Source organism: Beta vulgaris, chromosome 7 (genome assembly GCF_026745355.1).
Source record: "Beta vulgaris subsp. vulgaris cultivar EL10 chromosome 7, EL10.2, whole genome shotgun sequence".
NCBI classification, from domain to species: Eukaryota; Viridiplantae; Streptophyta; class Magnoliopsida; order Caryophyllales; family Amaranthaceae; genus Beta; species Beta vulgaris.
In genome coordinates this window covers 8,032,835-8,057,618 of record NC_079208.1, presented here as the reverse complement: position 1 = coordinate 8,057,618, position 24,784 = coordinate 8,032,835, and the positions used below count along the sequence as shown (strand labels likewise).

General features: G+C 35.7%; 2 protein-coding genes across 5 annotated transcripts; both read left to right on the top strand.

Moving 5' to 3' along the window:
• Positions 1-7,482: 7,482 nt before the first annotated feature.
• On the top strand, positions 7,483-13,875 carry LOC104898583 (carotene epsilon-monooxygenase, chloroplastic). Of its 3 annotated transcripts, none has more exons than XM_010685680.4 (10): positions 7,483-8,040; positions 8,809-9,105; positions 9,189-9,386; positions 10,443-10,544; positions 10,639-10,779; positions 10,870-10,977; positions 11,664-11,746; positions 11,913-12,075; positions 12,915-12,975; positions 13,473-13,875. In XM_010685680.4, the coding sequence occupies exons 1-9, from the start codon at positions 7,555-7,557 to the stop codon at positions 12,966-12,968; spliced, it is 1,632 nt and encodes a 543-aa protein (XP_010683982.2). In that variant the 5' UTR covers positions 7,483-7,554; the 3' UTR covers positions 12,969-12,975; positions 13,473-13,875. The 3 variants fall into 3 exon arrangements, with proteins under 3 accessions (XP_010683982.2, XP_010683981.2, XP_010683980.2); XM_010685679.4 differs by having other exon boundaries at positions 12,915-13,012; XM_010685678.4 differs by having other exon boundaries at positions 7,484-8,040; positions 12,915-12,971.
• A 720-nt stretch (positions 13,876-14,595) lies between these two features.
• Positions 14,596-23,470, top strand: LOC104898582 (nicotinate N-methyltransferase 1). Of its 2 annotated transcripts, none has more exons than XM_048647717.2 (3): positions 14,596-15,551; positions 18,425-18,489; positions 22,356-22,872. In XM_048647717.2, the coding sequence occupies exons 1-3, from the start codon at positions 14,765-14,767 to the stop codon at positions 22,440-22,442; spliced, it is 939 nt and encodes a 312-aa protein (XP_048503674.1). In that variant the 5' UTR covers positions 14,596-14,764; the 3' UTR covers positions 22,443-22,872. The 2 variants fall into 2 exon arrangements, with proteins under 2 accessions (XP_048503674.1, XP_010683979.2); XM_010685677.4 differs by lacking the exon at positions 22,356-22,872 and adding an exon at positions 22,941-23,470 and having other exon boundaries at positions 14,618-15,551.
• Positions 23,471-24,784: the final 1,314 nt, after the last annotated feature.

Below are 24,784 nucleotides of genomic sequence, written 5' to 3'. Positions count from 1 at the left end.
GAAGTATAATTGTTTTTAATTGCAAAATTTGATTGGTTTAGTTTCTGTCACTTAAGTCTCTCACCGTTATTTTTGTCTTTTTTTTTACTTTTCAAAGTTAAATTCTATGAACAAAATAGAAATTTTATTGAATTTATTTATGATTTCTAATATTATAATTTTTTAGTTGATTTTTGAATTAAGTATAGTACTAACTTCTAAATTCAAAACACTATGAAAAAGTAAATAATTTTTTTTTTCCTTATCTAACTTCTAAATTCTGATTTCACTACTATACAAATACACCTCTATTTTTATCATGACCCACCATTAATTGTGAATGGTTTTTGAGAATAGTGATTTGTAAGTAAATTTTTGTACATGTTTTTGTATGTATTGACGTTCTAGGTTATTAGTTTTAGTTTGTATGTTAATTTTAAGTTTTAATAAAGTTTCTCGATTATTTGAGTGATTTGCGTGATTTTTTATAACGTGATTTTCTCAATTGTATGAGTGATTGGTAAAGTTTCTTCATTTAAGTGATTTGTGAGTGAGTGTTGTAAATTAATTTTCGGTAGTTTTATTTGAGTGCCGATTTTGATTTTGACATTCCTTTTGTAATTTAGAAATGGAAGGGGAGCAAAATAGGCATTTCAAAAGAGGACACTATTACTCCCCCTTTCCCTTATATAATAGAGATATTTTCCTTTGGGCCACGTGGCTTGCGACTGGTTAGACATATATTCAAAATGTTTATCAAAAGCCCATTGCTTATTACTAGCAATTATGGAGATAATGGCCTCTTCTCAAGTTTTTATTTCTCCTTTTTGTCTCCCTTGGCTATGAAAAAGCATAAGACTTGTGGACTTATTTTGGTAAACTAATGAGTTTAGATGTTTTAACAGAAAACAGGGTTCTTATAAAGTCATAATTTTTGCTTACTCTAATCGAACTTTTTTGGATCTACAAGTATTGTGAGAGATTGCTATATCTACCTACTAGGTAGAATATCCATTAGAAATAGAAAATTAAAATATAATTAATTTTGTTGAGATGGACTCTACTAATTAATTATTGATGCGTAATCCCCCGTAATTTTATAGATTTTATAAATATATTTTAATCTTTTTTTATATTTATATTTAAACATAATTTGGTTTGAAATGATTTATTTATTTAAAGAAGGTTGACCATTTTGAAAGTCAAAGAAATTATTTTAAGGATTTAAGGAAGTTAAAATATTTTGTTAAGGCATGTATTGAAAAAAGTTTGAAATACTAATTGGATTTGGAAAAGAAGTTTAAATGGACTTGAGGAACCCAAATTCTAAGAGGATTAGGGAAATGATTTCTATTGATGTTAGGAAATCTAATTTATCAATCCTATTCATCATCAAACTTTATTTAAATCCAATCTCCTTTTTCTAAGCCCAAAAGGAAAAACCTCTTTATAAATACTTAAACCCAATTATTTGACCACACAAAAAAATTATTCTCTCTCCTCACAAATCAAAGCAGCCGGCCTTCCTCATTCTCTCTCTTTCACGTGTTTTGTTTTTCTTCCAATTTTTCTTTCTTCTTCTTCTTCAAGTAACGCTTTCTTCTTCGTCAAGACGTCACAAACACCAAAACCTCTCCTTTGCTGCCGCCTACTTGTTGTCGTCGGTACTGCAACCCTGTTTCCGGCGCCTTGTCCTTCTTTTATCCTTTATTCGTTGGTTTAATTCTTTTCTTCCTCCTCAAGTTTTAATTAAAGATCATGTTTTTATGTTTTATCTTAGTACTAATTAATCATGATTAATAACTTTAATTTACTGTTTAAATGATTAATCTTGGATTATATATATTATGTATCAAAAGAATAAAATTTCAGATTTGAGTATTATTTTTAGATTGAGTTTTTAATTATCAAAGCATATATTTTTAGGGTGTTAAATATTGAAAAATCATAGTAGCATGTTATAAACTATGAGATTGATTTAAATTATGAATTTAAGCATGTTTAAGTATGTTTAAAGAGAGTTTTAAAATTTTATAAGTTGCTGAAATTTTAGAAAAAGCTTTAATAATGGAGTTTTATGGATTTTAATTACTAGTATAGTAGTACTATGCTAGATAAAATAAGTAATTGAAGTTTTGATGGTAAAAACAACTTTTAGATATTTTTAAAGAGGATCTAAAGTATTTTAAAATTGCTGGATTTTATTTAGAGTATTGATTTTGAGTTATATTGGTTGTTTTAAGCGGAGATTATTCAGTAGGTGATTTTTAAAGTGATTAAAGGTGGCCTATCAGTTTATATCAGTATGTGTGTGTCATTCTGAAAAACGGAGTCGCGCCCGTATTTTGTCTTCCTAGGTGAAGGCAAATTTAGTTAGACAACTTAGTCCAGTAACTATTCCAGTAAAGTAATAAAAAGGTGATTAAAGTTTAGTTCAGTAGAAATTATCTGCATAATGTCATATTGTTATATTATTATTTATCCCTGCATATTATTTATTAGTATCATGTTAGGAATGTTTATGTAATACTATGTAGTACTCAGCTTTGCTGATTATGTGCTTTGTTTGTGTATGTTGATCATGTATTTGCCTTATTGATATTGTGATGAGCCATTTTGGTGAACAAATTCTTTAGAGCATTAACATCTACAAGTTTGCAGATGTTGCATTATGGATATTTGGGGATGGAGAGCTTGTATAACAAATTGATATATCTATTACTTTAGTAGGAACATATTATATTAAGTTTGGTTTTGAAGTAGACATTTATAGTGTGTTTTGTTTTAAGTACTTATTTATCTATCATATAAAAGTATGAAGTTTAGTTATATGTTTTTCGCTGCAAATTTTTGAATAAGCCGATACGTTATCACACGGGCGATAATGCTTTGGTAATTCTCTATGTTTTATATTGAAAAGGTATTTTTGAAAAGAGAGAATTGTCGGGGTATTACATGATGTCTATCTCTAGTGGGTAGATTATCCGATGGATAGATAAAGTTTTCCCAGTATTCTGTAGTATCCATTATTTGGTTATGGTTGATAGTGTGCTCCTTATCTTTAGCTGATTTAGTTGCCTCTTACAGTTTCTTAAAGTAGCTAGTCTAATATTTTGGAAGTTTTGCCCATCTCGTTATTGTCATCTCAATGAAATCCAATTTAGTCTACAAAAGCTATTGGATTGTCTTTTGCTGATTCTCTTGCATAATAATTATCTATTCTGAAAAATTCTACTTAATTTACATAAATTTTTGATTGAAACTCTGTGTAGTCCCCGTCATAATTATTTTAACCAACTTGTGTCTCTATTGCGCCAAGTGAAGGCCTATTAGATAAAGGGTCAGAATGATGACGATTCAACCTCTTTAGCTTTTATGAGGGGTAGAACTTGGCCTACTAATTCTGTTTATCATCCAATCAGTTAATTTTAATCAGATTTTGAAATGTTAGGGGATGTAGAAGAAATAATATTTTGAAGAAATTAAGGAATAATGTTATTTTAATAGTGTTTAACTGATGATGTTGTATTGTGTGATTTTAGGAACCACTTAGACGTGTCTCAAGGCCTATATGTACATGACCAAATGATCGAAATTGCATGCATAAGCTACCTTACAAATCTCCTAAGTACTTACGAGCAATAGAGATTAGAAACTTTGATTATGATTCATTATTGATCATTAATATTACATTCTTTTATATTTGACAGCTCACATTGTACTTAGAGGAATTGCTTAGGCTGTATTGATCGTTATGATTTACTAACAACAGTTGCATCTAGTGAATTAGCGGGCTCAGAGCCACTCGCGATTTGTACACATCTTTATTAGGTTTTTTCGGCGTCAACATTTCCTTACGTCATTCCCCTATTTCACCCCTCATCATTTCATTCATTTCGCCTAATTGTCGACGTCCCAATCAATCCTTGTCCTTGAGCAAAATTTGAACTAAACAATTTGGCACCCACCGTGGGCCGACATCGTATAGACTTAAATCTCATCTCAACAGTCGGGGGGAATGGCCGGACAAATGACTCTCAAAGAATTGATGGCGATGTAAGAGCAAATGAAAGTAGAGATGGCAGTGATAAAAAAAAAGATAACAAATGCATGTCGTCCGAATTCACTACGTCGCAAGAAAGAGTAGTCAAACTCCAAGAAGAACTAGAGTCAACCAAAGCCTTGAAATTCAATTTCTAGCTAACATCGAGAAAATTCGGTCGATGGGTAGTCTCTCCGACGAAGACGTTACTAGTTTTGATGAAGATGAAGAACCTGACTCCGACGAGGTAAGCGATAGATAACAGGGTGATCCTCAACAAGATCCCCATGGAGAGGAAGATCCCATGGCAAAGAGAATGGCGACAATCCAGAAGCATAACTAGAGGATGGTGAAGTTGTTGTCTCTAATCCCCGGAGCTCCTACCCCAAGTGTTGTGGGGTAAAATAGACGACTATGCGGCATCACCATTGGTCGAAAAGATCACAAAGGCTAAGCTCCCAGAAAATCTTAACCTTCCTATACTGACCGCGACATATGATGGATCTACTTACCTAACTGAGCATGTTGCCCAGTACAAGAAGAGAATGTGGCAAACGTTAATCCCTTAAATTCTAGTTAAGGCTTGCATGTCCAAGTCTTTTTGGAGCAACCTTGACTAGAACAACATTGAAATGGTTGCGAATGTCTGAAGCCAAGTTGCATTGGCAACATCTCAACCTTGGTCAACAAGTTCGAAGGAAGTTGTAGTCTCGAAAGTAAACTGATGATTTATATGGTGTTGTGCAGAACCCAAAAGAATCGGCCCGCGAATATGACAACAGTTTCAACAAGGAGATCATAAGGATAAAAGACCTGGATACCAAGAGGGAAATATAGTGCTTTAGAAAGGGTCTCGTCCTACGGTCCCATCTGTACAATTGTTTGAAAAAGTACTTGTGTGCAACCTTTGAAGAAGTGAAGTCCGAAACCCTGGATCAAATGAGGTTAGAAGAAGATGATGCCATCCTAACACCATTTCAATGCGTCACACGTCGAAGGGTCAAGTGATCGGAAAGCATTTTTCCAAAGGCCAAAGCCAAACAACTAGAGATCTCACCCACACATCGCCCAAATCAGGCACATCACGTTCATGATGTATGGGAAAGTACAAGTATGGATGTGAAGATTGACAACAACACCTTTCCCGACATTAAATTATATGGATTTTCGGTCGATGTTGGAGGAGTGGTTAATGCATTGACAAAGATTAAAGCTCTTGTACGTTTGCCACAGAAGAATGATTGTCCATTGCCCAAAAGGACTAGAAAATGTGGTGTGAATTCCTTCATGACCATGGTTACAAGATAAAAGATTGTATCACACTCATACGAGAAGACACGCTCATGCTAAACAAATAACATCTACAAGACTTTCTTAGCGACAAAGGGAAAGCATCCTTGGATAAAAATTCCTCTAAGCAAAATCATCCCTCGTCACCGTCGCATGTTAATGTAAGTAGTGTCATTTTTGGTGGATCAGATGTTTGTGGACTAAAATAACATCTCCGAGACTTTCTTAGCGACAAAGGAAAATTATCCTTCGATAAAAAATCCCCTAAGCAAAATCCTCCCGCGTCACCGTCGCATGCTAATGTAATTAGTGTTATTTTTGGTAGATCGGATGTTTGTGTTCTAAACTATTCCGCAACCAAAAGGCTAGCAAGAGTAAAATCCCTCTTGTCGAGAGTTCCTAAGGATTTCAAGTCAGAAGACGAAAAGAGACAGGAGGCGATGTCTATCACATTTGACGAGATGATATCTGTCAGGAAGAGCATTACGACGGATTGGTAATCTTCTAGCCATCAACATAACGACTGTCTTCTAAAGTGAGTGCTATTCGACAATAGAAGTTAAACATCCTATTCAAAAGTGCACTGGAGGGCATGGGTCTAGATGACAAGGACGTGATCATAAAATCAATTACCCTAGTCGGAATCAGTGGAGAGATGCAACAAACCATTGGAGAAATCATTCTATCTACATAAGAGTCATTCTCCCTAGGGGTGCTTATCGAGCGAGCCGAGCCCGAATAGCACTGGGCTCGGCTCGGGCTCGTTTATAATTTCCCAGGCTCGGCTCGGCTCGTGAGCTCGCCGAGCTTGGGAGAGCCGAGCTCGAGCTCGGCTCGTGATGGAAATTTGGGGCTCGAGCTCGGCTCGCGAGCTCTTAGGCTCGGCTCGCGAGCTCGCTTAGGCTCGGCTCGCGAGCTCGTTTAGGCTCGACTAATGAGCTCGGCTTGGCTCGAAGTAGGTGAGCTTGTTCACTCACCCATCATATGCTTTTATAACTTGATTTCCCTCTTAGCATTGCTAAGATTTCAATGTGGGACTTTATGGTTTGTTAAAGAAAAACAAACTCACTATCCCCATTTCAATGTGGAACTTTATGTTTTGTTTAAGAAAACAAACTCATCTCAATGCTTATATAACTTGGAATCCCTCTTAGCATTGCTAAAATTTCAATGTGGGACTCCATGTTTTGTTAAGAAAACAAACTCAATCCCTCCTAGCATTGTTAAAATTTCAATGTGGGACTCCATGTTTTGCTAAAGAAAAAATTATCAAATATTTTAAGGATTAAATAATCAACTATTTAAAATTATACTTCATTCCCTCTATGAAGAAAATAAAGTATAGTTTTTGTTTCCCAACCAAGGAGATACAAAATTAAACTTTAAGTTGAAGTAAGGAATAGTAGCTATTTATAAAGAAAATAAGGTTGATCCTTGTTTTCTTAACCAATGTGGGACTTTAGTGCCTAGTGGAGTAGAGGTGAAGTTGGATCACAAATTAAATATATAATTTGTAATCTAAATTAAAATATAAATTAGTATTAAATTTTTTTAATATAAAATATTTTTTTAATAAGAATATTTATTTAATATAAAATAATAAACGAGCTGCTCACGAGCTTTACGAGCCGAGCTTTGCCTAGCTCGGCTCGGCTCGTTTAAGTCTCGAGCCGAGCCCGAGCTCGAGCCGAGCTTCAACGAGCCGAGCTTTGACCGAGCTTTGACCGAGCCGAGCCCGAGCTGCTCGCGAGCTTGTCAGGCTCATTATCACCCCTAATTCTCCCAACCAAATTCAACGTCCTCAATTGCCTTTCAGCGTACAACGTCATCTTAGGGACTCCATGGATACATAACATGATGGCGATCCCTTCGATGTATCACCAGACAATTAGATTCTCCTCAAGGCTCGTGATTTATTGAATAAGGGTGTACATTAGTGAGTTGGAAATGAAAATTCAATATGCACTTAAAAGGACTCATAAATAGGGGATAGAGACTCGGAAAGAAATATTACTCCTAATCGGTTATCTTGATGTTAATAGTAAAGTTGCTCTACCTCACCCGTGTATGATACGAGTCACAAGTCTAGTTGATTACTCCATACAAGCGAAATATTGAAACCATTCATTGGTGGACTTCTCTAGTTCTATGGCTACATATACATTGAAGTTGTAAACCCGCCAATTTAATCCAAAACTTCTAAAGGTCCGTTTGGCAAACCTCCACATCCTCATTTCAATTCAATGTCATCCTCTTTCTCCTTCACACCTTTCTCTCTCCTCCCCAAACCCAACCCAACTCGTTCACACTCACACCCCATAAAATTCTCCCTTTCTCAACCACAACCACAACCACCACCCAACCCAAAACCCCCAAAAAACCCAAAATTCAAGTCATGGGTTAGCCCAGATTGGCTGACTTCACTAACTCGGACTCTAACCTTCAACCAAGATGATTCGGGTATACCCATTGCAAGTGCTAAGCTTGAAGATGTGTCAGAGCTTCTTGGTGGGGCCCTTTTTCTTCCCCTTTTTAAATGGATGAATGCATATGGACCCATTTATCGTTTGGCTGCTGGGCCCCGCAATTTTGTGATTGTTAGTGACCCTGCCATTGCTAAGTATGTTTTGAGGAATTATGGTACCAAGTATGCTAAGGGTCTTGTTGCTGAAGTTTCTGAGTTTCTCTTTGGTTCTGGTTTCGCAATTGCTGAAGGCCCTCTGTGGACGGTATAATTTCCATCATTCTTACTCTTTTAGCGTAAACAAAAAGTGACCCCTTATTAAGACGGTCTCATATGACCGTCTCATTTAATAATTTGTTTAGTTGTTGAATAGTGCGTTGATGCACACAAAATATTCTTTTATCCATATGAGCCACGAAGGCAGTATAAAGTACAAAGAAGAGGGAGAGGGAGGATTTGAAGCTGTGATATATTGTTCACAACACCTTAATCTTAACCATTAGGCCAAAACATCCTGGGTTTGATGCACACAAAACATAATTGGTAGGAGAAATAGCTTTAAAAATTAATTTACATGGGATATTTCAAGCATTATGGTAGGACAAATAGCTTTAAAAATTAACTAATTGGTGCGAATTATGTCTAAATTGTTAATTTTGAAACTATGAGTGATGAAACAAGATTCATACTACGTGTGAGTAGTAATGAGCTTCTCATTCATAGTAAACCTTGAGCCTGCTTTGTTAATTTTCCTGGGATGGCTATTAGCTATTGGTTTAAATTATATAAGCTACTTTAATGGTATTGTTTTGATTGTACGTGTCCTTTACTACAAACATGCTCAACTTAGCTTTATTGTCAGGAATGAGAATTAAGATAAACAACGTTTAAATTTCTGCTTGCATTTTAAAGGCTGCTGAATGAGACATTTTAAGGTAAGTAAGAACTAACATGAATTCATGTCATATTGGTAAACTGGTTGAAGAAAATTTCAATATGGGCCCTGTGAGCATAGAAGTCTAATTTTTGATAGGCGAGGCGCAGGGCTGTTGTTCCATCACTCCACAAGAAGTATCTCTCTGTAATAGTTGAAAGGGTATTTTGCAAATGTACTGAAAGGATGGTGGAGAAGCTGAAAGCCAGTGCAGCCAACGGTACTGCTGTGAACATGGAAGCTGTTTTTTCACAACTTACACTTGATGTCATTGGCCTATCATTGTTCAATTACAACTTTGATGCGCTTACCACTGATACTCCTGTAATCGATGCTGTTTACACTGCACTGAAAGAGGCAGAGGCTCGTTCCACTGATATCTTACCTTATTGGAAGGTAAGTACTTGCTTATGCAACTCGTCTTTCTACACCATTGTCCTAGATACTGACCGCCACTGTTCTTTTCTTTTTCCTAACAGATTAACGCCTTGTGTAAAGTTATTCCGAGACAAATAAAAGCCGAGAAAGCAGTTGAGATCATCAGAGAAACTGTTGAACAACTTATTGCAAAATGTAAAGAGATTGTGGAAGCTGAAGGTGAAATGATAGATAATGAAGAATATGTCAATGATGCAGATCCAAGTATACTACGTTTCTTGCTGGCTAGCAGGGAGGAGGTTTGTTGATGTTTACATTACCAAACTTCTAAGGTCCTATTTTCTATATGTCGTTGCCTTTGTATTGTGTACTATTGATATTGAAATTCAAAGAACTTAAGACTGTAGAGGAGCAACGAAACCCATTAACATAAGTTTGTAGGGTGTATAGGTGTCCTTTCTTATTGCACATTAGGTCATCATATCTCAAATGTCACCTTTTGACTTAAATTATGTACTCTGTGACTATAGGATGTTTATAGGAACTTCTAAATCTTACTTCTTTTAGTTAACTACTTCCACAAATTGGCACCCCATGGCCCATGCTAATCAACTTTACAAGTATGGCATCAGTAAGGAAAAATATAACTGCATCTCCTTTAAGGTTTTTTCAAAGTTTTATTGTTGAAATATTATATGCATCAAGAATTATCCACTTAATCTCAGTCAATTGTTGGTGCTTGGAGTCTTTATATATCAGTAAAGTGTCTGAATTTCATTTGTACAGTTTCCATGTGGGGATATCGTTTTAGAGTTCTTATATTATTCAGTTTTTCAGGAGACAAAATCCACTACAAAGTTATACGCCTGTTAAGTGATGCTCTTTCTTTAACGTCTGCAATCTGGATACTTTCTCTGACAAGCCACAAACTAACTACGAAAGATACTTCTTCTATTTCCCCCCTTCTTTTGTTTATAACTTGCCTTTGAGTATCCAAGTTACATTCTTTCATACATGGGTATGTTTTACTTGTTTTTTTTTGAGTCCATATGGTATACCTTGTATGCCAATAATAGATTATTCCTCGCCTCTTTGCTTTGCCTTTTTTCTCCTCTACTGATAAGATTCTTGGATTGTATCTGTTCATGCTGAAGATTATATCCGAGTGTGTGACAGTATGAAGATAATAGGGGAAGATAACTTAAATGCATATGTGGTGTAAACATTAAGTACTTTTTAGTTTCTTGGATGATTCGTTATTGATTCATATCGCATGTGGGTGCTAGATTGCTTCAGTTATTAATTTATTTCTTCCTGTCTTTCTCAAGTTTTATCTATAAAATACATAATTGCAGGTCTCAAGCAAACAATTGCGTGATGACCTCTTGTCAATGCTAGTTGCTGGGCATGAAACTACTGGTTCTGTGTTAACGTGGACAGTGTATCTTCTTAGTAAGGTATTGCATCTGATAATTTTAGGACAGATCTAGGATTGTTTTTCTTATTGGGAGCACTTGGTTAATGGGTCTATTAAGAACATTTTTTTTCCAGAATCCTTCTTCTTTGTCAAAAGCGAAGGACGAAGTTGACAGAATTCTACAGGGAAGGCTTCCTTCATATGAAGACACTAAAGAACTCAAATATGTGACACGTTGCATTGCAGAGTCGATGCGTCTGTATCCCCATCCTCCAGTAGGTCCTCTATATTGTTCATGCATATGAAAACTTTCCTATTACTTGCATGGATCACTTTAAGATTTCTCTACATTGCTGTTGGTTAAGGTTTTACTGAGAAGAGCTCAAATTGCCGACACACTTCCTGGAGATTACAAGGTCAATCCTGGTCAAGATATTATGATATCAGTATATAATATCCATCATTCTTCCCAGGTAATTAGATCATCTAATTTTTGTGGTCAGTGCTTAGTCTTTATTCAAGCAAGCGCTAGATTTATTCATCCTACTTGTTTGATGCTGAGCAGTGACTCTTTCTGTTCGATCCAGAATATACAGACTTGATGTACTGATTTTCTTTGAATTTGTTGCTAATGGTTTCTGTGAGGAAATCTTCTCAAAAATACTGGATTCAGTTGATGCAGAGAATGTAACTTATTGAGTCTTTTTGGTTCCAAGTTTTGGCCAGTTCAATTGGTTTTTGAAGTCTCGAGCTGTGTTGCATGCATGAGAAGCTCTAACTTGTGTGAATTGATACATCTGATGTTTGATTGAGCTAATCTTCGTATTGTTTTTATTTATGCACTTTCACACCCATAAAAAGATGAACTAAGTTGATGCTTCATTTTTTGTTTTATATAATTTTATGAGAGATGCTTGTAAAAGCTTGAATATTTTGATCAGCATTTAGTATGCTGTTTGAATATTGAGTTATTGACTGCTGTTCTTTTGTGGTCATTTATATCCGTTATGCTTCAGAATAATGCAGTGGTAATGTGATAATGTTAAAAATTTAAGTTTCTTTTGTGCTAATTATTTTTTTATGTACCAGGTTGCATGAAGTATTTAGCAACCAATAGTTCTTGCTAATCGGTTTGTTTTGATGTGTTGAATCTGAAAAGGTGTGGGAAAGGGCTGAAGAGTTTATTCCAGAAAGGTTTGATTTGGAGAGTCCAGTTCCTAATGAATCAAATACTGATTACAGGCATGTATCTTGCTAAAATTTTCCTGTGGCTTTAACTTATGCAAATTTTCTTCAACAGAGTATAGCATATTCCATGTAAAGTACCCCTTGGTAGTTACCAATGAGTGACGATATTTGGCAAATCACATATGATCTTCCCCCGTTCCATTTAATACTTTCTTTGCAGGTATATACCATTTAGTGGAGGGCCTCGTAAGTGTGTAGGAGACCAGTTTGCTTTATTGGAAGCAATTGTAGCTCTTGCAATCCTTCTTCAGAATATGGATTTTGAGTTGGTCCCAGATCAGGATATTACTATGACTACTGGAGCAACTATTCATACGACAAATGTAATTCTTTTCTGCCGATACTCTTGCATGCTGGAATCTTTATGCAAGAATGCTTGTTATTTCATCTTAGAAAGTCCCTGAGGAAATTTATGAAGGTGGCACTGGTCATTTTAAAAAGACCTATTTCATGCATGACCTTCTATCTTTATGTTTCCGACGATTTTGCCGTTGTACCCTTGCCTGACTTGGATTGGTGAGCATAAACACAATACAAATTTCAGTTCCTTGGTACATTTCAGTATTATTGAGTTGAAAGGCACTAATATGCATCTATGTCCACCATACTCCTCAGGTTAAAGCATCTGAAACATTGCTAAGTCGGTGTCATCTTATCAATTAAAGCTATTTAAATCCGCTTAGATCTTTCAAACTCCATTAATAATAGTCAATATACTGCTCAAGTATCGTGTCCTGATAAACAGACTAACAGTGCACCTAAAAGCATCATGCTCTTTGTTGTCTGCGAATGCCTGATAGGTGTAATTTATATAACTAACTGTGGAATGCTATTTAATATTCATACGTACCTTAAAACTGGTCTTGTTTGCTTGTGATGAGCAAAAAGCAGAAAAGAAAAAAGCAGTAGTTTGTTGTCCTTTGCCATTTCTGACACATTGAAAGCTGCAGTGTTGTTGTCTTATTGTCTGTTTATTGCCACACTGAATTATTGACGATAAGCCTCATTTACATCTCTAAAAGAGCTCATGACATCTGACCATTTAAGTCAACTTTGTTTTTCGGTAGTTTGAGGCCTCACTTCATCAGACCCATCTATTTTCTGCTTACACTTTTAACACATTTGTATCGGGACTAAACTAAAATATTTGGATTTGTTGCAGGGTTTGTACATGAAACTATCAGAACGTGCAAGAGAACCTCAATTTGCTACATGATTTGTAGGTGCCAGTTTCCTGATTTTCTTCTTAGTTCCTTGCTGGTATTACTCTTGTGTCATCAGATTCGTTTTGATTGCCCGCTTATCCCTAGTCTGGATTCATAAAATGCTCAAGGAAGTTCATATTTTCTTGGCAACTGAGCAGCTGAAAAGCATCAATTCTTAACCCAATTACTATTTTGCTTATATGACTGTTTCCATCCCAGCAAGTTTCACTAAATATATTAAAATCTTATTTCATTTGCACATCTGTAACGATATTTTATTTGCTGGTTAATGTATATTGTCTAGCTAGCTCTACATGCTATTTCATGAATTGCATGGACTGTTGGCACCTCCTCACGTTTTGAAACTATGGTGTGCCACCATGGTTCTCTCCTTCCCCTCTCCCTTCCCTTTTTTCCTTTCCGTTTTCCTGCTTTTGCTAAAATATCCGTACAAGTTGAGCTGCTTCTGTACTAATTTGCTTATTAAACCTGTTGACTTGGATGCTCTTCATCAGATGGGATGTTCGATTCATGTTAAGGGACTAAAGGAGGAGTATAATTGTTCTACAACTCGGGATAGAAGTGATGTTCTGCCTCTGTGTCCACTGTCCAAGCCTCTAGGACAGAGTTAGTAGCTCCAAATTCTCAGTCACTGCTGCAAAGCAGAGTAATTTCAGTACTGGCTGCTGAAGCAGTGATATTACAGCGCACGAACTGGGTAATAAATTGCTAATAGTTATAAGATTCTTGTACGCATTTTGATTGTGTAGTAGTTAAGCCTTAATAATACATTTGTATCCCCAGTTCCAAAGAAGGGGGAGAAAGAAAAGCATGTTTTGAGATTTCTCTGAAGCTTGCTTTACCCTGTAACAAGATGTAAATGATATCTACACGGACACACGGTTACACCTTTTATCACTTATCCTTAGTCAAAAAAGTTTCCAATTGTCTCTACTCACCTTTCCCTTTGATTCACCATTGAGAAACGTTTGCAATGGAAACACTAGCCAGCAATGAATATGTAAAAAAGTCATGCCAAGATCTGTCTAAGTTTTGGACCACTTACCGGTCCCTTATCAGTGGTTTCATTTCTATCAAATATCATTAAAAAATCATTTACCGGTGTGGTGTACAACCACATGCAAGTCGGATAAGAAGTGATGCCATTAATCGAGGGGGTTAAATATTTGTATTGAAATTTGAGATATGTTAAGAGATGATTATAAATATGAATGACTTTCAAGGAAGAGTTTATTAGACTCGCTATTAATTTGAGTCGAGCTTAGACGAGTAATTTTGAGTAGCTTGTAATTTATCTCGTGTCATTTTCACCTCTAAGGTAGATAATATGTTAGCCTTTTTCATTTTGGTTTTGATAATAGTTGATTGCGAGTCGAGTTTTGAGTAGCTCAATTGTATTCGTCAACATTTTAAATGAAACTCGAGTTCGATATGACTTCATTAGTTATCCCAACAACTAACAAACTGTGTCGTCCATTTACAAGACTGCCTTGCCAGACACGCACTAACCCGGGACCAATAACCATGAGGCCATGACATGCTAATTTAATAATCATCACTTTCACAGTTCACTTGTGCAGTTATGCCACTCCCACTAATGAGTAATGACCCAAGTACTCACTAGTCACTATTGTACTCGGTTACTAAAAGAACCCGTGCATCTTATAAAAACAAACTGTGGTGGGAGTATAAAAGGGATCCATTTACCATCATTTTCTCTGTGCCAAAATTTCACTCACTCTATCCTTAATTTCAGAGCCTACACTGAGGACTGAGGAGAGAGAAAATGTCGCCGGAAAAACCCACTTTAGGTACACCACAATCGGTGGAGGTAGACGAAACATCGGAGACGAGAAATAAAGCAAGGCTAGCAATCATGGAACTCGCCAACATGATAAGTGTCCCAATGGCTTTAAACGCCGTCGTCCGCCTTAAAGTCCCCGCCGCAATCTGGTCTTGTGGGGCCAACACACCTCTCACCGCCGCCGCAATCATCTCTCTCATCCTCCCTAACAACCCCGAAGCGGATGCCGATAATCTCGCTCGCCTCCTCCGCCTCCTCTCCACCTACGGTGTCTTCTCCGAACACCCACCTCTCGACGGAGATATTTTCCGGCGGTATTCTCTCACGGAGGTCGGCCGGACTTTGGTTGCCGGAGGCGGTGGCGGCGGCGGTGGCGACGACGGCGGAGGGTCGTCGCACGGGGAGTATGTGCTGCAACACCACCAGGAGGCGCTGGTGCGGGCGTGGCTGCAGGTGGACCGTGCGGTGGTGGGGCCAACGTCGAAGACACCGTTTGAGGTGGCTAATGGGGAGCCGGCGTATGATTACTATGGGAAGAATGAAGAGATGAATGGGCTGATGCAACGGGCGATGGCCGGGGTGTCGGTGCCATTTATGAAGGCGGTGGTGGAAGGTGGTTATGATGGGTTTGATGGGGTGGTGAAGTTGGTGGATGTGGGTGGTAGTGCTGGTGATTGTTTGAAGATGATTATGAGTAAATATGGGGGGATTAAAGAAGGGATTAATTTTGATCTTCCTGAAGTTGTTGCTCAAGCTCCTCAAATCCCAGGTATCAAATCATTTGATTTTTAAGAATGATAGTGTGCAGTTTTGGATAATTGAGATTCGATTTGATTGAAATTAGTTATGAGTCAAAACTAGGTAACTAACTGTTCAGTTTAATTTTAGTCATGTCAGTGATGTGAGTATGTGGACAATTTAATTGGGATGCAGTAGTATAAAAGTTCTACATACCGTTACATGAAAAAAAAAAAAACATAAAGGTGAATATCTTAACTGATTTTACATTTTTGTTATGTTTGATAACATACCTTAGGAACCTTAAATAATTAGGCGCTAATTTATTTCACGATCGTAATTAAATGAGTATATTTGGAAAGAAACTGAAATGAGATGAAAAGTTAAAATAAAGCAAAATGAATTGAAATTCAAAAGTTATTAAGAAAAAATCCTTTGCGATTTGTCCTTGCATAGTTGCATACTTGCATAGGACTTCCACCCAGAGGTCCATTACAACCATATTCTCCGACCCCCTAAATCTCAAATAAATGGTTGAGGTAATTGAATCATAGACTTTACTGGAGAAGATGAGAAAGTTCACCACCCAACCTCAATTCCTAAAATTCAAAAATTATAAAATGCTTAAATTATATGATTTCGGGTAGGTACATAGAGCTATGTATTCCCAACTCATTTAATCACAAAATAAAGGTGTATATATTAACGGTGATCAACATGGGTTCGGCCCGAAAATAGGTGGATTTTTGGACAAGATATTTTCGCCCATGTTTTAGGTCCGACTCGAATTCTGATCAAAATAACAGAAAAATTAGGCTAAATTTTGGCCCTACCTAAAAATCCCTCTTGATACGGCCCAAAATAGCGTGCCCAAGACTTGCCCTGCCCTGGCCGGAGGCCTTGGCCAAATGGACGACTTTTTTTTGCCAAAATCCAGTCGGGCCCATGATCACCTCCAGTGTATATAAACTGGATTTTTTCTAGGTTTTTCTAGACTTTTTTGAAAATAACTTGAAGATAACAAATTTCTAATGTATGATAATTTCTAACGAATGTCCCAAAGTAGAAAATGGTAAAAAAGAAAATGGAGTATATGTCAATATACTATAAAGCTATACTCTCCGTTGTGCAAGGATCATCAAGTATTATTGAAGACCAATATTGAAATAGTAGTTATTGGACCCTCCTACTCTTGTGTTGAGGGTTTAATCATCAACCCTAACTCCTACTCTTGTGTTGAGGGTTTAATTATCAACCCTAATAAGCTATAAGAAGTCCAGAATATCCCTAATCCCCTTTTTTTGCAATAGAATTCTCCTTACGAGCAAAAAAAGAACAAAAAATTATTAACAAATTGTTGAGAATTATTTGGTCTAATGATAAAAATCTGTATCTCACAACTTTTTTAGTTCCGGCCACTCTTAGTGGCACTTGTCTATGTAACTGGATGACCAAGTTAATTTATATAAGGTTCCGGTCTTATATGCATACCATCTTTCATTTTTGTACTTAATTGGAAGTGTACTTAATTGGAAGTAATCTTTTATAAATTAAGGTACTTGTATCTAGAAATTACGTTTAGTACAAAAGGTATGAGGTACACCGTATACCTTGAATTACTTGAAATACTATGTAGGTAAGATAAAAAGCACTATTAAATTGAAACCTGTCGCAAATCTATCCAACCAAGATTAATGGGCTAGATTTTTTGGGAGTGGGAGGTACGAAGGTTAGAGGAATCTCGTCTTCCAAAGTGCCCTTATCAGAAATTGAATCCCCAATCTTCAAGTTGAAAGTACAATTCGTGTTGCTAGGCTAAGCTTAGCTTGATACATACTAGGATGCATAGCTCTAAACACTAAAGAAACAATCACTATATTTTATTACGAGAGTTCACTATTTTACTCTTATATTCACCTCACTTTGTCGTGTCAATTTTTTTTCTTTTATCAACTCTATCCAACTAAACATTTCAAAAAAGTAAGTTCTCCTTAATACGGCAAATAATAGGAAATAGAGGAAGTAATCAATGAAAAGAGTAACGACTTTGGCATTAAATTATGAAAATGGAAATAGCTAATTATTTAATGACTAAAATTTAGAGTATAAGTTTGTGAGACATAGAGCTACAAAAGTGTTTGCGAACATGTTCAATCAAAACTCATTTAATAAGTAAAAATGAACCAGCCTAGCCAAACTCGAACACATTTGTGTTTGATTCTCTAACGTTTGCTGAGACAATTATGTGGATGTAGAATACATTCCATGTGGTTAAGTATGCCTGCAGGTTACAGCAAAATATACCTTTTTGCTATGGGTGATTGAATATCCTTGTCGGTACCAATAAAGAAAGGTACTATAATAGAAGAGGTCGCAATTCTGATTTAGACTATGTTCAGTTCACTTTATTTTTGCTTATTTCAGATCTAATCAGTTCAGATCAGAAAAAATAAGTTCAGACCATGCTTATATTTAAAAATCATTATTACTATTAATTATCTTTCAATACATATTAGTAAAAATTATAATAATTGAATATTAATAAAGTACTCATTGAGACGAATCAAACAAAACCCCACATGACTATATTTTTTCTTATATATTGAGAAAAATCTAAAAGATAAGATCTTGTAATCAGATCAGTTCAGATCAGATCAGATCAGAAAAAATAAGTTCAGATCAAATCAAATAAGTTCAGATCAAAAAATTTCAAGTGAACTAAACATAGCCTTAGACAAGGGGTAAAAAGACAAATATAGTCTATTTCGTTTCATCAGAAAAGACAAAAGAAAAGAAGTGATAGTCTATTGTTCTTTCTTCATTTTTCTTTTTCATCATTATTATTGCTATGTGAGGTGATATTTACTTTTTTGGAATGAAAGAAGTGATTACTATTGCTTTTAGGTGTGACCCATGTGGGCGGTGACATGTTCAAATCCATTCCTTGTGGTGATGCAATCTTCATGAAGGTACTAATAATCGCCTCCATTTGCTATTTGTGCTCCGATTCTCTCGAAAATAATATGATCTTTGAATTATTTTTTAATAATATAAACTTTATATCACCTTCTCTTAGAATAGAACAAAATCGAATGTAACATGATAAACAAGTATACCAAGATATGTCACTTTTTAATTAGTTGTTTTTGAACTAAAAAAAAAAACAAAAAACACTTTTTTTCTCTCTTCCTTCCCCTCTGGTGTTTACGTGCGTTTCTCCCTCACCCTACAACAGTCGCATTACTGTCATTAGGGCCAAGCTCAGACTCGCCTCCATAGTCGAGAACAACTCAAATATCCTTAGCTCTACAGATAGACTCAGTGAATTTCTAAGGGGTGGCTTCCTGAACTTTAAGGTTTTTCTCGTACTTTAAGTGAGTCTTAAAATACTCGATCTCTTGTTCTTTAAATTGTCGTACATAGTTGATCTTGATCAGTTTTGATTTTGATTTTGATTTTGATTTTGATGGAGATTGAGAGCACCCTTATCAATGATCAAGAAATAAGATCAAGCATGTAATCTTAAAAAAATCTCTTTAACAATGAATGAAAATAAGATCATCATGAGTTGATTGGGATGAAAATTTTGTATGGGGTGAGTGAAATGATGAATAAGATTGTGGGATGAATGATGCCAAGTGTCACTTTCTGACTGGGTTTTAAAATATAGTAATTGTTGTAAAATTTCCAATGATTTTATTTTAAAAAATACAAAGTGAAAAAAAAAAAACAATGGCTCTATTTTACCTTTCTTTGTAAATAGAGACCCATTTTGCTATATTTTGGACAATTTTTTTCAACTATTTACTGTTTTTTTCTAATTTTGCTTATATTATATGAAATATTTTTCATTTTTACACTTCAAATAAATAGAAAGTAAAGAGTAAGAGAAAGAAAAGTAGTTGAGTGGGCTCAAAAACTAAGAGAAAGAGGAAAAATTAGTTGGGATGATGTTTTTTGTTGTTCATGATTAAGAAGATATGTGTGAAAAGATTGTGGGATGTCATTTTTAGAAACAGAAAGTTAAAAAGAAAGTTGGATGATCTTTGTTTAAAATAATGAATAATGGTGGTCTGAGTGATTTAGGATTAGGGTTGCATACTTCCATCGGACATTGTTGTCATTGTGATAGTTGAGGTGATCAAGGGGATTATTGTGAGGGTGACTAGGTTTCCAAGGTAAGGCAGGGAAGGAGGGTTGTTTTTTTTTTTTTGGGGGGGGGGAGATTGAGAGGAGGGTGGTTTTCGAGGTTGGGGAGTATTGGATGGTGGGTAGGGGAGGACAGAGAAAGAGATTTTATTTTTTAGTTTTTTTTTATCTGTTTTGCAGGTTTTGAGTCAGGTTCACGTAATTTAGGAAAAAGTAGTGTAAAGTTTGGAGTATTAAAAAATTATCCAAAGGTCGTATTGTATTAATTGCGGGGAAGCAATTAAAGTTTGTTTTATTTTGTCAAATAACTACATTGTATAGTAACCTCTATTATTTAAGAGTTGTTTGGTTTACCATAGGAATGTAAAAAAGGAAAAATTGTCAATCACTATCTTTTAAAGATACTTTTTTTTTCAAAAAACTATCTTATATCACGTTTATTTTTATAAAACTGCCTTATAAACGGAAAAACTTTAAAAAGCACTACCAAATTTAGAATTTTATAACCATGATTAACTATTCCTTCCAATGTGAGATCATGAAAGTAACCTCCCTTAAATTGTCCAACCACCCTCTCTCCTCTGTGATCTCATCTAGCAAATTCATTTTTCACTTGCATTCACTCATCTCTCCTCTGTCATGGAAACTCAGTGAAAAAAATTTCATCAAATAATTATTTACTTGAAATTTAGGTCAGAAGTCATTAGGGACCATTATGAAAAGATATCAGCATAAGGTTGGATTATTCAAAAATAACTTGACTATATTAAAAAGATCGCTTAAAAGTTGGATTATTAAATTTTCCAAATAATTATTGCCAATTTTCAGAAGTGATAATTTTTTTTAGCATTGTATATTTGTATTTGCAATTAAAAATTACGAAACTTAATCTTGATAAATTTAGACATTAGTCACGCAACAACAATTTGGCTCACAATGTTTGTGACGCCACATATTTTACGATCATAATTTTCATGATCACCTAAGAGTTTTCGTTAAAAAAATGGGAGGTTTTACCCCTTTCGCAGGTTTAGTTTTATTGACCATACACCCTTAGCACCTTGGTACAATCATAGTTTGAGCAAAACCCCCTAGGCTGTAAAATAACGTAAATGAAAGCCCATTTTGTCTAGCAAAATCAATTATATTAACTAATTGGTTTAATTTGAGAGTTTTGAAGGTCACTTGATAAAATTGAGGAAGCCAAGATTTAAACAATTATAACGACTAATATAGAAGTAATCCTTCCGTTTTTCTTTTGTTGTTCATATCTGAAATCTTCTAATAAGAGGAAATTGGTCAAAATAGGAAGAACTTTCGGACACGGAGGGATTATTATTTTGGTATCCTTGAAAATCTTTCCTTTACTCCCCATTATCTTACAAGCTAGAGTTAACAATGGAATGAAAATAAACCCACATGGGATGAATCACATGGTATCAGATTTGGTTGAAACTTGAATTAGTCCTTTTTAATATCTTATCCTTGTTGCTTGTTTTGATGGTCGAAGTAGTGACTTCTTGAGATGACAAAATCTGTATAGAAGAAAAGGTGGAAATGTGAGCGATGATTCACATGTTTGACTGTTCTTTATTGAAAAATTCTCACATCCAATGCTTCATCAAATACATTCCTGTTATCTGAAAAGCCATCAATATATTTTTCTTCAACTTGCTTGGTAATTACCTGTTTGACAAATAAAGTTTAGAGTTTAGTTATTAGAGTTTAGAGTTTGTTGTTAGAGTTTTATCTTTTTGTTCAGCAGATTTGACAACTTTGTTATATAAATGTATTTGGTAACAATTAACTGATTGCTAAAATCTTATTGTCATTTGTTTGAATAAAAACATTTATAGACATTCTTTTTTTTTATAGGAATTTATAGACATTCTAATACAATGTGGAGCAGTATTATTAGAAGCAAAAAAAGTCATTGAACATATTTGTACCTAATCCTCTAAAGAAAAAGCTCATATTAGAAGCTTTTTCATTTTGAAAGTTTTCATTCCAAAACTCTCTCTAAAACTCTACTTACCAAACACCTCTTTTAGAGTTTTTGACTAGTCAAAACTCTAAAAATGGTCCAACACTCTTTTTGCTCCAAGAATCTAATTGCCACACACCCCATATGCAAGGCCGTAGCTGCGGGTGTGCAAAGAGCCCCTCCCCACAGGGGGCCCAGTAAAAAAAAATTGGTTTTGTTTGAAAGGGCCCAATTTGAATAATATCATGCTTTGTATAAACGACAAACACTCCACATATTCATCTCCGAACTCCACAATTCACGTTATCCCCATCATATTCCTCAATCTCTTTCACCAAAAATTCAACCTTCCATATCTTTAGCTTTAGTATTGTCATCAATACTTTTCATAATTATCAATAATAAATCAATCCATCAATTAATATTGATTCTCTCTATTCTTTATGAAAAATTGTGATCCTTTTCTCTCATTAAGGAGAAAGAAAATGTCCAATTTCCATCATAGAGCAGCACCCCATAAATATCCAAGACGGCCTAGCCAATATGGCTGGGAACTAGAGTTTTAATCTCTATTGAAACAAAATCCCATTTTGAGCATGCTTGGAAATTGGAATAATGCATTTGCAATGGTTCAGGGATATGTAGATTTAGTTCGCAATCTCTGAATGTATACGATAATACGATCCTTGTTTTTGGTGTTAGCACAACCTCTTTTCAGGAGATGATGCACCAGAAATCGGAATGCACTTCATAATCCTAATTCCACTACAAGATGATATCATAAGTTGAGTCTCGAATTATTGTAATAATAACAAAAACTTCCTCTTTATATATTCCAGTGCCTGGAAATTATGAAACTTTAAGTTTTGAAATTTGTACTATGTTTGAGTGTTTCATAATCTTATAAAGTGATCGTGTCGGGCACTTGAACACTCAACAAGGATATGAAATTCATACTGAACACTTCGATTTTCTCCCCAACACCTCAGTTATGTAAAATTATAGAAATAATGGAAGATCAAAGGGACAGTTGTGCAATGTATGCTCGGACATGGGTTTGTTTTGAGAAATTCAACACTAATAACATGTTTCATGAATACAGTGTCACTGCACTCATCCAATTCTAGGACAGGATCTCCATGTCTAAAGTTTTGAACCTTGGCAAGTTTAAGTTTAACGCTTGGATTTGTACCTGTACCTGTGTCTAAGTAACATAGCTCGTCCAGTACTATTTTCTCCTCTTCCTTTCTTCTGCTGTGTGATAACTAGTAAGCTTATTCAATGCAGTGGGTATTAACAACATGGACTGACGATGAAATCAAGCTGATCATGAAAAACTGTTATGATTCCCTTCCAGCAGGAGGGAAGTTGATAGCTTGTGAGCCTGTGTTGCCTGAAACGTCAGATGACAGTCATCGAACACGAGCTCTTCTTTCCGGTGACATCTTCGTCATGACAATCTATGGGGCCAAAGGAAGGCACAGGATGGAGGAAGAGTACCGACAGCTTGGTAACTCTGCTGGTTTTCCACATTTCAGAGCGGTACACATTGACTATTTCTTCACTGTCCTTGAATTCCAAAAGTGATTCTGGTTATATTTCCAGTTAGGTTTGTTTTCATCACACAGCAGTACCTCAAATAATTGGTTCTCTAACAGGCGCTTCATGTGCATTTCTCCTTAATAATTAGTGGTATGTATTGTACTCAGATAAAAATTGGACAAATCAACAACACTTTGGACACTTCAATGTAATATGGTTAGCTGATTCAAGTATTTCCCTGTTCAATGTAATATGGAGTAGCATTTGTTTTTTAACCGGCTCAGGACCATATCCAGATCAAATGTGTGTGCTTGCAGCCAAAGCCAAGTACTAAAGAAGGCATAGGGTTAGGCCAGGCTGATAGGTGATAGCTCACCCAGCTTGTCTCCTTATTTTCGTGTCGGATTCAGGCTCAGGACACCGCCTCGTCTCACTTGGCCGTTCGTCTTTGTCTACCATTTTTGTAGTATTTTGGCTTCTTACAAAATTATACAGAAACGATTCTACTTCTACTTCTATGTGTATTTGGTAATTTGTAGACCATAGTAAGCATAGAAAAAATTGGAATTGTCAATTTACGTCAATTACAAGTACAAAATAGAAGGGACTTGGGGCCCTAGGCCACGGTTTTGGTTTGGTTTAATTCGTCCCGGTACAAGCTGATTGAGTTTGACCAAGTTGCTGAGTCCAAGCTTGGTCCATTGGCATTTTTGTCCATGACAAGTTGATACTTGATACATGGCTTTAGTGCCAAGTGTTGAAAGCCCAATTGCCCCCATTTTGAGTAGCAGGTGATAGCCTAGTGGTATTGGCATCACCTCCGATCCCAGAGGTTAGGGGGTTGGGTCTTACCTCTTGCAAGGAGGGATTCCCAATTTTCTCCCTTCCTTGTAAGGGACTTCATCTTACCTTTTAAAAAAAAAAAATTCCCCCCTTTTGGTGCCTACAACTACAAAGTATAAACAACAATTAAGGATCATGTATTAGGTAACATTTACTCTCACCGTCTTAAGGTATTTGCCACAAGCAATTTCTCTATCAATAAAGACAAATTAATATAGCCACCAAGGTGAGCTTATGAAGCATCATTATTCTTGAACAAAAAGAAAAGGGTTTATGAACCTCTCTTTTCATTTCTATCTTCTACATCATTTTCATAAGCCTTTATATAGTATTTTTATTTGAGCATGAACCTGAAAAATATATAGACTGGTAACTCTCTGTCTTGCTTTTATCCGAGGAAGTATGTTTACATAATGGTTATATGCACCATTTGCCCATAATCAGGACATCTTGGTAATAAAATGCAAACTTCCTTTCTCTTGTTCTCTTTGGGTCCTTTTTCCTCTCTCTCATGGGTCCCTTCTCTCTGTTTCTCTTGCTAATGTACGTCAGTTTTTTTTTTTAAAAAAAAAGTAGCTGATTTTGTTGAACCTATTTTACTTAATTTATTTTTAATAAAATTTTAGAGTAATACCCCCTCCGTTTTTTAAGATGTAACACTTTGACTTTGGGTACTATTCATCTAAATCCTTTTTACCATCAATTGGTATTGTAAGAAAATAAATAGTCACGTGGGAACTTGTTGG

What these genes read in the sequence shown, in the direction of transcription:
- LOC104898582 (XM_010685677.4), top strand. Translation starts at nt 14,765, where the DNA reads ATGTCGCCGGAAAAACCCACTTTAGGTACACCACAATCGGTGGAGGTA. An exon ending in TCAAGCTCCTCAAATCCCAG is followed by an intron (nt 15,552 to 18,424) that starts GTATCAAATCAT and finishes TATTGCTTTTAG; the next exon opens with GTGTGACCCATGTGGGCGGT. An exon ending in GTGATGCAATCTTCATGAAG is followed by an intron (nt 18,490 to 22,940) that starts GTACTAATAATC and finishes TATTCAATGCAG; the next exon opens with TGGGTATTAACAACATGGAC.
- LOC104898583 (XM_010685680.4), top strand. Translation starts at nt 7,555, where the DNA reads ATGTCATCCTCTTTCTCCTTCACACCTTTCTCTCTCCTCCCCAAACCC. An exon ending in ATATCCATCATTCTTCCCAG is followed by an intron (nt 10,978 to 11,663) that starts GTAATTAGATCA and finishes GAATCTGAAAAG; the next exon opens with GTGTGGGAAAGGGCTGAAGA. An exon ending in GAATCAAATACTGATTACAG is followed by an intron (nt 11,747 to 11,912) that starts GCATGTATCTTG and finishes CTTTCTTTGCAG; the next exon opens with GTATATACCATTTAGTGGAG.